This window comes from Heliangelus exortis, chromosome 16 (genome assembly GCF_036169615.1).
Source record: "Heliangelus exortis chromosome 16, bHelExo1.hap1, whole genome shotgun sequence".
NCBI lineage: Eukaryota > Metazoa > Chordata > Aves > Apodiformes > Trochilidae > Heliangelus > Heliangelus exortis.
The window spans coordinates 12964664-12976665 of NC_092437.1; the positions used below are offsets into that span (position 1 = coordinate 12964664).

Sequence of the window (12002 nt, forward strand, 5' to 3'; positions counted from 1 at the left end):
CTGCTGTCAGCAATCCCACCTGGACAGCAGGGAGAATAGAAACCAGGTTTGAAAAAAAGCAACAAAAAACATGGAGGGAAAAAGGATTTATAGTGAAAGAGATTGGTAAGGACAGCACAACACAGGAAACTAAACCCAAACCCAGCCTGTCAACTGCATGGCAGGATCCTAGGTAAAAACTGGGTCTAGTACAAAAGCACAAAGGGCAGCAGTGAGATTAATTTCCTAAAGATTAATTTCCCAAAGGGAGACATAATTCTGACATTCCAACTTTTGAAGGCGATGAGCAAGTCACCTTGACTGGCTTTTCCTCTCTCAAACTGTTCCTCAGTTGCACCAATTAAGAGGAATAAGCCACCACTTCTGAATTTTTCAATCCTTTTTGCTAAATTAAGCAATCATAGAATCATAGAATTGGCTGGGTTGGAAGGGACCTCAGAGCTCATCAAGTCCAACCCTTGATCCACTCCCCCCGTGGTTCCCAGCCCATGGCACTGAGTGCCACATCCAGGCTCTTTTGAAATATCTCCAGGGATGGAGAATCCACCCCTTCCCTGGGCAGCCCATTCCAATGCCTGATCACCCTCTCCATCAAGAAATTCTTTCTAATGTCCAACCTAAACCTCCCCTGGCACAACTTGAGACCTCTTGTGCCCTCTTTTCTTGCTGAGAGTTGCCTGGGAAAAGAGCCCAACCCCCCCCTGGCTCCAACCTCCTTTCAGGGAGTTGGAGAGAGTGATGAGGTCTCCCCTGAGCCTCCTCTTCTCCAGCCTCAACACCCCCAGCTCCCTCAGCCCTTCCTCACAGGACTTGTGCTGGATCCCTTCCCAGCCTCCTTGCTCTTCTCTGGACCTGCTCCAGCACCTCAATCTCCTTCCTGAGCTGAGGGGCCCAGAACTGGACACAGGACTCAAGCTGTGGCCTCCCCAGGGCTGAGCACAGGGGCAGAATCCCTTCCCTGGACCTGCTGGCCACGCTGTTCCTGAGCCAGCCCAGGATGCCATTGGCCTTCTTGGCCACCTGGGCACACTGCTGGCTCCTGTTCAGCTTCCTGGCAATCCAGACTCCCAGGTCCCTTTCTGCCACTCTGTGCCCAGCCTGGAGCTCCCCATGGGGTTGTTGTGGCCAAAGTGCAGGACCCGGCACTTGGCCTTGTTGAACCTCATCCCGTTGGGATCAGCCCAACTCTCCAGTCTCTCCAGGTCCCTCTGCAGAGCCCTCCTGCCTTCCAGCTGATCCACACTTCCCCCCAGCTTAGTGTCATCTGCAAACTTGCTGATGATGGACTCGATACTTCAGATGAAAGAGAAATAACCATCTAGAAGGGAAGTACAGACACATATCTGTAATTTTCTTTCAACTTAGTTAACTACTACATTTTGCTAAGCAAGATATTGTAAGATCTGAATATGGAATTGTTAAAAAGCTTTGTCTATATCATAGAACTGCATGGATACACTTGCACTTGGAAAGATTAGATGGAAGAAATGGAATTAAGAATCAATTGTTTTCCTGAGTGAGCAATACAGAGAAACAGCATGTTTGAAAGAAGAAAGAACAGACCAATGTTGTATTTTTTCTAGAGAAGAAAGTTAAGGCAGAAAGGCAAGATGTTCACATATCTACAAAAGGATTTTTAAAATTTGACCTTTTTTCCAGGGAAGAATGAGTTTTCAGTTCTTATCATTTTGTTTGGCTTTGGAAGAGCTTAACATGCACACTAAAATACTTCCTTTAAAAAAAAATGTTGAAGCAAAATATCTTTTCTCATTTGCATTGGATTTATATTGCTGCAAGTCTATTGGCTTCAAAAGAACAATAAAAAGGTAATCAAAGAAATTGTTATGCTCAAGGGACCATATTATGCTTTTATTTCTCACAAGCTTGATAAGCAAATTTTTTAAACAGTTGATTCAGACTATTTATAACACAAGTATGCTATTCACCTGGAGGTTGTCATACATTTAAAAAACCCTGACATCTGAGTTTCTCAAAAAACTCTCTCACTTTCTCATCATTAACAAATGCTTCCAAGCTCAGTAAATCTTGCAAATAACAGTGAGTGAGAAGCACACAATTAAGAAACCTCTATGATTTGAAAAACTTTGTTCAAAAGCTCTTCAAGGTGTTTATTCAGAAAAGTAGCCCTAATCAGGAAATCACATTTCCTGAGTTTTTGGCTGTGTTCAACTAACTGGGACAGGGCAGAGAGAAACACCAGCAACAAAGATCCAGGCAGGTTCTTTTTAACCCTGTAGCACCTGAGTCACCAGCCAGGCAGCCCCTGGTGTCCCCAGCCCTCCTGAGATGGAAGGAGCCTGAAGCCACCAACCATTGCCCTTGGATGTAGTAGAGAGACAGAGCAGGGTCTGATTCCTCCCATCGACTTTAAATCAAACCAGGTCCAACCAATTTCAGTTCTGCCATTGGCATTTTATGGTTCCAAAAGTGCTAGGGGAAAGAAAGCCACCCTGTTTCACCTGAAGAGCTGCTGCATCTGTTACCTTCTGTATGACTCCACAGGTAAATGAGGTTTTCCTTGAAGGATTGGAGAAAACACCTTAAATGCCCTGGGTATGGCAGAAGGGTCACTTAAGCACACACCACAATTTTAGGGATTACATAGAGCTTAGAAACTCTATTACTTCATACAAGCAGCATGGAGGAGGAAACAAAGCTCTCTGTGGGATTCTGCTGGCTGAAAGAAAAGAGATTTCCTTGCGACCTTGTTGTGCACCTCAGATTTCCCTGAGAAGCCCTCACTAAACTCTGCCCTATCCCAGAAACAGAACAAGAGGGGTTGTGGCTGACGAGGCATCCCCAGCCTGCTACCAAATGGAGCTGTGCTCAGATTTATCACCCTTCTCAGCTGCCAAGAAAAGGTAACACATCAGTGCATTCAGCATTATTCAGTTGCCAAAATCTGGCCTGAATCCTGACCAAGAGCACATGCAGCATCTCACCAACCTGGCCACCAAGTGCTCAGTAAATACTACAGTAAGAAACCCTGTCATAAACAATTCCTCTTCTGCCAGCCCAGCCCTCTTCCAGTGCAGTTCTGCACAAAAAGCCATTAACTGCAGAATTAATTTAGCTGTGCAGATGTACACAGCTCTCCTTACCCATAACTGAGAGGATGGAGCAGCCTGCTTCAGAGCTGACAGTTTCAAACTTAAACAGATTATACATGGCCACACAGCTTCCTTGTTAGTTTAGACTATTAAAGCATCCTAATTCAGCATAGTGCAGCTGCAGTAAAGCACTTTTTATTCATGTAATTGACTTTCATGGACTCTGGACAAAGAATATACTGCAGTACAAGACACTGAATAAATCCAGTGTCAAAGGAAAACAACATTAGTGCTGCAGATGAGAGCAATATCCAGTTGCACCAAGACTGCATTATCAAATGCCCCTACAGAAGAGTGGTAAAGCTACCCCCTAATATACAATCTTTAATTGATCTTTTCCTGGGTTTTGAGCTCTTAACAGTGTCTCCTTAATGTTCTCTTAATGTTTAGCTAAATACAGCAGCCAGTGGTGTGGGGCAGGGACTTCCTTCAGCACACACTTAGTGAGCTTAAGTGAGAAAGCTTTGTCCCAGGAGGACTGGGCATCCAGAGAATGCAATTGAGAAGCTGTAACAGGATTGATTTTCAGGGGAACATTCAAAGCCACTTCTCACTGAAGGCAATTTTCTCAGAATTGTCATCTTTCTACTGTTTCAACTGTAGAGCTTTATATAAATTGGCTGCAAGATTTCGTGGTTGTTGCTTTTCTTCTTGTGGGAGCCATTTCACACTCTTCTCAACCAAAAAAAGAAAAGCTTTTAAATAAACAAACAAATTCCTAAATGAAGTTGAGTTCCCAACTCTTTCAGCTTTTCAAGGAAACCTTTTTTTTTTTTTTTTTTTTAAAACACCTTTTATCAGGCTATGAATAGAACTGTGAGTATATCCATCCTGTGGTTAGCTATCACACCACATAATCATCCTTTGTGTTATAATGAATATGCCCTTTCAGTGATAAAAAGTGGAAGAAATTTGTTTCCACCCTCTTGTAAATGCAAGCAGTGCATCCCACAAATACTGACCTTATGCATGACCCCCTAAAGAGGCTGCTTCCACGTAACAATTTCTCCTGCAGAGAGTGAGTGAGTTAAGTGATCAAGAAGAAAATGGCATATTGGCCACTGGAGAGATGATGAAGGGCAGGCAGAAATTTTGCATGGCAACTGAGAGGATCTGTAACCTCTGAAGTGCAATTTAAACTCAGATCCAATGGGGTTAGAGGAGCTAGGCTCCAAGCATCCCATTAAAATGCTGAAATTGTGTCTGAAAGTCCCTTCCAACATTATTCCTTGCATCTAAATAGAGATTTTCAGCATTTCAGAAACAGCGACTGCAAAAAATGGATAGTTAGAAGCTGAAAATGCATCTTTATTTTTCCCAAGACCCATGTGCAACCCACAAGGGACTTCATGATGGTAAAGAAGAGAACATAAGGATTAGCAGACTACACCTTACAATGCTTAAAAGACAGCTTGCTGGTTAAACCTGGCCTTTAGGCAGGGCCCATTGAAAGGACTTCAACAGGCTGAGAGACAGTTTTTCCAGCCAAGGAGCTGTATACACTTTAGCCACCCTTTAAATGCTTCTAGGACTGTAATATCTTATAAAAATGCCTTCCCACAAGTATTGTGACAAGTGTTTTAGAGAGGAACACCAGCAGTTTTTACTTCTTTTTCTCTTTAAGGGTGAAATAGTCTAAGAACTGACAATTCTGAGAAATAGTTTACACTCAAAAAACACTGAAAAAATCAAAAGCTAACATCAGTTCCTGAGTGCACCTCTAAGCTCAGATATGAAATGCAGATATAAGTGTTTTACTTGTTTACATTTTCAAAATTAAATGTCAGTTTGCACAAAATGGCTGGGTTCACACATGTGTCTGGGGCACTGTAATTTGGATTATAGAGGAAAAGCTTGAGACAACCTCATATCATCTAAAAGCAGGAGAATTTAAGTGCCAAAGCTGGTCCATGACCTTAAATTAGATTGCTTGCCCCTGCAGTTCAATGACAGCATGGGTCTTTCTTCTGTTTGATGGTGGTTTGACTTTACAGACACTTAGGATAAAAAAAAAAAAAAGTTAAAAACCTAATCTTTGTTGCATGTCTTAGTACACAAAGGCTTTAAAGCTGAACTCCCACGGGGAATAAGCACAATAGGCAGCATTTTATTATTAAGGATTTTAAAGCATAGCAGTTTTTCAGGACTGGTAAGAAAAAATTCAACAAGTCCTGGTGCTTTAAGTCTGCCAGGAGACTGAAGGGGACATGGGACTTATTACAATATTATTAGATTCTGCCACTCACAGCTCAGTCCAAGAGACAGCTTCAATAATGCCTCTTTCATGAATGTCACATGCAAAAACCTCTCTGTGGAGCATTCTACCCAAATCACTGCACCAGCAAAATCCATCACTGCTCTTTAGCTGTGTTTCTGACCTACTTGTCTCATGTAAGCACCTACACACCTTGAAGCCACCTGGGGACTTGGCTACAGCAGGACTCCTCAGCTTGCTCTCTTATGCAGGGTGCACTTGCAGCATAGAATCATAGAATTGCTCAGGCTGGAAAAGACCTTCAAGATCATCCAGTCCAACCCTGTCCTAACCTTACTACCCTATTCCTGATGACCCATCACAAAACCATAGAATCATAGAATCATAGAATTGGCTGGGTTGGAAGGGACCTCAGAGATCATCAGAGATCATCAGAGATCATCCACTCCCCCCGTGGTTCCCAGCCCATGGCATTGAGTGCCACATCCAGGCTCTTTTGAAATATCTCCAGGGATGGAGAATCCACCCCTTCCCTGGGCAGCCCATTCCAATGTCTGATCACCATCTCTCATGTCCAACCTAAACCTCCCCTGGCACAACTTGAGACCTCTTGTGCCCTTCTTGTCTTGCTGAGAGTTGCCTGGGAAAAGAGACCAACCCCCCCCTGGCTCCAACCTCCTTTCAGGGAGTTGGAGAGAGTGATGAGGTCTCCCCTGAGCCTCCTCTTCTCCAGCCTCAACACCCCCAGCTCCCTCAGCCTCTCCTCATAGGATCTGTGCTCGAGTCCCTCCACCAGCCCAGTTGCCTCCTTTGGACCTGCTCCAGCACCTCAATCTCCTTCCTGAGCTGAGGGGCCCAGAACTGGACACAGGACTCAAGCTGTGGCCTCCCCAGGGCTGAGCACAGGGGCAGAATCCCTTCCCTGGACCTGCTGGCCACGCTGTTCCATCTCCCCAAGCACCACATCCAGACAATTTTTAAGCACACTGAGGGATGGATTCTCAACCATCTCCTTGGGGACACTGTTCAGTGCTGAACAACCCATCACCCATCATGTCTCCCTGATGGATTATTTGACCAGACAGACCACCAGGCTCCTACCAACTCAGTGAACACTCCTGTTACCAACTGCTTTGCTCTGCTCCCCTCCCAGCACCAGAATGAACTCCACAGTCTCTGGGTTCCTCCCAGCTCACACCATAATCCTCTCAGCATACTGATGAACTGACGTGCAATTCCCAGAGCTTTCCAAGTTCCCCTGAACAAGAGGTTTCTGCTCCCTAGAAACAGACAGCAATTACAGACTGATCTACGGAGCTAGAAGGTTCCTTTGTTTCAAAATCCAGCTGTGGCTCTACTCAGTGAAACAATTCAATCTCCAGCTGAACACGGGAGGGGTTTAACCCAGTTTTAAATGCGGGGCTACTGCTGCCTTTATTAAAAGGCTACAACAGCCTTTGGAAGGATAAATATCAATCAGAAGAGACTTGCCTAAGTCAGAAAGGTTCCTTGAGGTCCTTCCATTTTGTTTAGGCTCTGCAGAAGAATTCAGTCATTATAAAATTAGTGATTCTGGCTGCCAAATGACTTGCTGAAGGTTGCGCTGCTGAATTTCAGCCCAGTTGGCACATGAGCAGAGTGTGTGAAATCTGCAATGGCAATTTGTGTGATAGGGAAATCTGCCTGGCAGGGAACTGCAAGAATGATTAGGGATCCAAGAAGAAAATCTGTCCCAAGGAAAAGCAAGTGGAATGTAAGTTGAATAGACAGTGTGATTATTTGGAAGCCTCCTAGAAGTTTACAATGAATTTTTTTAACACAACTAAAGAGAAAATGCAACATCCAGATAAAATGAATCAGCTCTTGATGGTAAACAGGGAACTATTACTTAGGGGGAAGAGGAGGGGTTTCTTATGTGTTTAGGAGGGTTTGTGCACATGGGAGTTTGAGAGACTGCCACTGGCACAAGACCCACGTGTGAATCCAGCTACTTCCAGTTGTAATGCAGGATTTGACACCTCTAATTCATGATGTGATATTTATGGATCTGTATTTTCCAGGGAATTTTTGTTTGATTTACCTTGGTAGGCTCTTGGGTTTGTTTCTCCCTAATGACAGGGAAAAAAATACAGTTTCTCAGTAGCACCAAATCTAGCACATCCCTGAGCCTGTTGGTTCCATCAGGTGCCAGAGCACAAGTTCACCTCTTGAACTTTTTTCTTCTGTTGTCTTTAAAGCCTTCTGCTTCTGCCTGGGTCAGTACTGAAGGCCGTGGGCAAGAACTGCAAACCCATCAGGGACTGAACCACTTTTTTTAACTCTTTAACCAATAGGTCAGCTGAAGTTTGTTAAAGCAGTATAAAGCCATGATGATACTGAAAAAATGGCTGAACCTTGTCTAGAATAAGACTTTGAAGATCATTACCACTGAGGAATTACTTTGGTCCTAGACACATGGCAGGAAATCTTAAATAAGATTCTTAAATTATTAAGATTATCTTAAAATAAGACCAGTAGGGACCAAGGTACAGGTTTAAGTCTCTACAGTAGCCCAGAGTTTGAGCAAGCAATACAAACATGCACCTACCCTGACAATACTGGAAGTTTGTTGGGATTTTTAGGAAGATCAAACTTCCACTGCAGGTAGCAGGATGTTTCTGTGCAAAAACTTTTAATTTATTTACCAAGGAATTTAAAACCCAGGATTCTGCCGCAACTTGGAACAGGTGCTGGTATTTTCTTCTTCTTAACAGCCTGAAAACTACCCTGAGAACACTTTTGGACATCTCTCTGGCTTAGGTGGAACTGCTCATCTGTATTTTTATCTCCAGCTGATGAACTTGTCTCAGAGTGTCATGAAGAATGGGAAGTTTCTGCATGAAGTTTCCCATGTCAGAACAGAGGGAAAGGAAAATATTTCCATTCATTACAACCTTAAGGTCCTCTTGTTTTCCTGGTGTTTTTAACACTTGGAGTCTCATCCTTTTGGAGATGAGGGCATAAGGAGGAAAAGGCAGAAGAGTCTGAATTCACCTTGACTTCTCTTTTGTTTGAGCTGCCAAATATGCACAGAGTCATTATCAGAAAAGAAAAATTTATTTGTGCCTCCACTGAGACACAAGCAATGATATGACCTGAGGGGCAAAGGCACTGTCATGATGCATCTGGAGGCATTAAAGTATCTCTATGCAGCTGCTCAGCCAGAAAAGCTGCTCAGATTTCTGAAGTCCTTTCATAGAGCTGAGCCCAAGGCAACATTTTAGTAGGAAACGGCCTCTTTAAAAATTAAAAGGAGTTATTTTTGCATCATTTGACTTGGATTATTTTAAATGTGTTTCATTATAGGTCACCCATGTTGCCAGGAAAGTAATGAAATTGCAACTTGTTCTATTCAGATCAATTCCCTGAATATACAGACAGCTTTATTGCAGAATTCCTTACACAGCCACAAGATAGCCTGCAGTACAGCTACAAAAACTCTGAAATTGCCAAGCTTAGGTTCTAGTTCTAGTACAGACAGGTGGCATGCAACCTGCACAGATGTTCTCAAGTGTCTCAACAGTGACCAATAAAAAATGACTCCTTATTTTAGTCAAGGATTATCACAAGGCTGAGATGACACAAAATTAGCAAGAAGAACTTCTATTCCTTTATAATCTTGCTCAATCAAATCCAAGCTACCCTTTGTGAGCCAGTTGGAGAGATGACCTAAACCTTCAGTAACATTCAGGAGAAAGACCTTTTATTTATGCTGTAGTGCAAGAGCTCATTGATGTTAAACTTGCATGATTTTTTTTCCAGTTGACCACCACTGTGTTAAAGAGAAGCAGCAGCAGCAAGGAGATTTAGGAGTGGGATGTTGTAAGCCAGGCTGTTCCAAACTGAGAAGATGGATGGGAACAGGAAAGCAGCAGAACCTCATTGGCAGTGGCAAAGTTGCTTCTTCCACCCATGCCCTTTCCAAACTCAGCTTTCCAAAATCTCAGCAGAAAAGAGAAAGCAAAAAAGTGATTCCTGCCCCTCTTTACGAGACTGGGTTCACACTGATGACTTTTACATCACCATAAAAGCATTTATTTTCTGCTTTTTCTAACCTCACTGTGGTAAGTGCTGAACCTATAAACTAAAACATGCTCAGTCAGCACCAGGGCACCACTTACTGCTCTTTCATAAAAGTGCCTCTAACTTCTCTTGTTGGATTGCCTCTCATTCCACGTGACCTGAAGCAGTCCTCCTTTTAGATTTCTTTTCCTCAGACGTGGATGTACATGACCTTATGGATGCAGTCTCACCAGAAGCACAAGACAGCAATAATATTTCATTACTTGAACAAGAAACTTCCCTGCAATCACCTTTAATTTTTTTTTCATCCCACATGACATGGTCAGTGATCATCTGTGGCCTGCTGTACATTTTGCTTGGATGTGGGGAAAGCGATTGAACTGGATTAAATGTAACATTCAAGCACTCAAGAACAACACTAAGATCAAACTTCATGGCCTGGCAGGGAGTGTTATGACTGTTTTGAAAACAGAGAAGAATTAGCTGCAGTATTGTGGTATAAAGCTTAACAGAAGTTTACCTCAAGAAAAAAAAAAAAGGAAGGAAAGCAGATCTTGGAGATACTGCAGAAGAAAAAAAAAGGCAGGAATTAGTCCCCCAAGACTCTGGGTTGGCCACAACTACTGGTAGACAAATCTCTTTTTTGCACTGGGAAACTTTTCCAATGACAGCAGCAGCCTATCTTGAAGACTCTTATCTATTTTAATCAGGCTTCTTCTAGCACCTGCTGAAACCTCTCCAGAGCTCAGGATTGGCTTGCACACATATGAAAAGGGCCCTGTGGCATGTATTCCTTGCAAACAATCTGTTCTCCTTACCTCATAGAGTGTAATGATGCCATTTGTCTCATTTGGAGGCTTCCACTGAACATAGATCTTCTCTTCAAAAGGTCCTCCTTGGATGGATTCCAAAGGAATGGGACCAGGAACTGCAGGGAGGGGGGGGAACACCAAAAAAAAAATGTTAGAAGCTACCATCAGCTCCAGATGCCCACACATCAGAAGACAGAGACTGCCAATTAGGGAATGCAGAGCTGAAAATAAAACAAATAAATATATAATAAAAAAACCCTCAAGGCACTCCCCTTACACCAAGGTGCTATCAACATGAAAGGCCATTCTCAAGCTTTGGTTCAAATAAGGAAACTAACCAATAAATGATACATAAAATCAGAATTCATTAAAATACCCAGGTAATTTCAGTACATACATTTATCCCAGTGCAGCACAGCAGCAGTAGGAAATTTATTTTGTCCTTCCCTGCCCACACAACAGTAGAGCTCTCTCCAGCAAAACAGCCAGATTGCACCTTGGCAGAATGTTACTGGGCTGCCCACCTTTATCAATATGAAAGATTGATTCTCACAGTAAAGTAACAATGTAAGATTTATATTTTATTATGGCTACAAGGCCAGCTAAAAAAAAAACACCTACTCAAGCAAAATTTTAATGCTGTGGAAGATAACTAACTAAATGCACTCCCCAGCCTGTCTGATAAAAACCCTGTTCATTTTTCTGAAGGATCTGCCATCCTCTTATGTCCCCTCCTATGATATACTGGACTGCAAGAGCTACTTTCAGCTGAGAGAAACTCAGGACAGCAACTTCTTACAGCTCTGGCAGAGGCAGAACACTTCTTTTGTAACACATTAGACAGAATGGAGGTTTGTGGTTTATGAGAGTCCTTGGTCTGAAATAACTCAGATGGGATAATAACACTTTAAAGCTTTCCACCAGTACCTCCAGGAAACTGTTTTGTATCAGGAATGGAAGAATTAGCATCAAATGAACTTCCCTTCTGAGAGGTACATAGAATGTTACATCCAGGAAATGAGAATTTAAAAAGCTGCTCTCTGGAAAGGAAGACATTAAACTTCTTTTTGGGACACTGATGTGAAGGCACAAGAAAAATCAACAAATGCCAGGACTACATTTGCCCATAGGAGGGAAGGAAGCTGCTCTGTGGGTCCTGGGGAGTTCAGAACATGACTTCTACAGAAATAAATCCACTGCTGTTCTGTAGCTGTGCAGGTTGGCACTGATCGTTCCCAGCCCTTCAGGAGTCCTGTGCTTTCCATCACATGGCTGTGAAATGGAAATTATTTACACCTCCAAGTTTTCCTCACATGCCACACTGGCCAGAGAAGCCATCTCCAAGTCTGATGGGACAGAGGGTAATGGTGTCATTTACAAGTTGAAAACATTCATCTTCCTTCCCTAAAAAAACCAAGGAAACAAGCCCAGCACAACTCACCATCTTCCTCAGTCTGCACAACCAGCTCCTCACTTTCCATTTTGCCCTCTGGATTGGAGAGGGCCAACCTCAACCTGATGGTCATGAAGGGCCGAAGACCTCGCAGGGTGTAGTGGGAAGAAGTTTGGATGAGTTCCTCTGCCTCGAATTTTTGCTGGTTAAACACATACTGGTACTGGACTGTGAGGTTGTAGCTGTGGCATCGGGTCACTGCGTACCCAAAGGGTTCCCACTGCAGGGTCAGCTGGCGGGAGCGGATGTCCACGACTTCTACATTTTGTGGCCCATGGACAGGATCTGTGAAGCAAGCAGGAAAAAAAAATATTAAAAAAATAATAATC

The 12002-nt window shown here is 43.1% G+C and overlaps 1 protein-coding gene across 1 annotated transcript in view; it reads right to left on the bottom strand.

The window, feature by feature from the left end:
* PTPRT (protein tyrosine phosphatase receptor type T) overlaps positions 1 to 12002 on the bottom strand; it is a 439233-nt gene that overhangs the window by 139616 nt on the left and 287615 nt on the right. The window contains exons 8-9 of the mRNA XM_071759664.1: positions 11662 to 11958; positions 10227 to 10336 (exon numbers count right to left, since the gene is read on the bottom strand). Coding sequence (XP_071615765.1) covers positions 10227 to 10336; positions 11662 to 11958 — 407 coding nt within the window. The remainder of the gene's footprint in view (positions 1 to 10226; positions 10337 to 11661; positions 11959 to 12002) is intronic.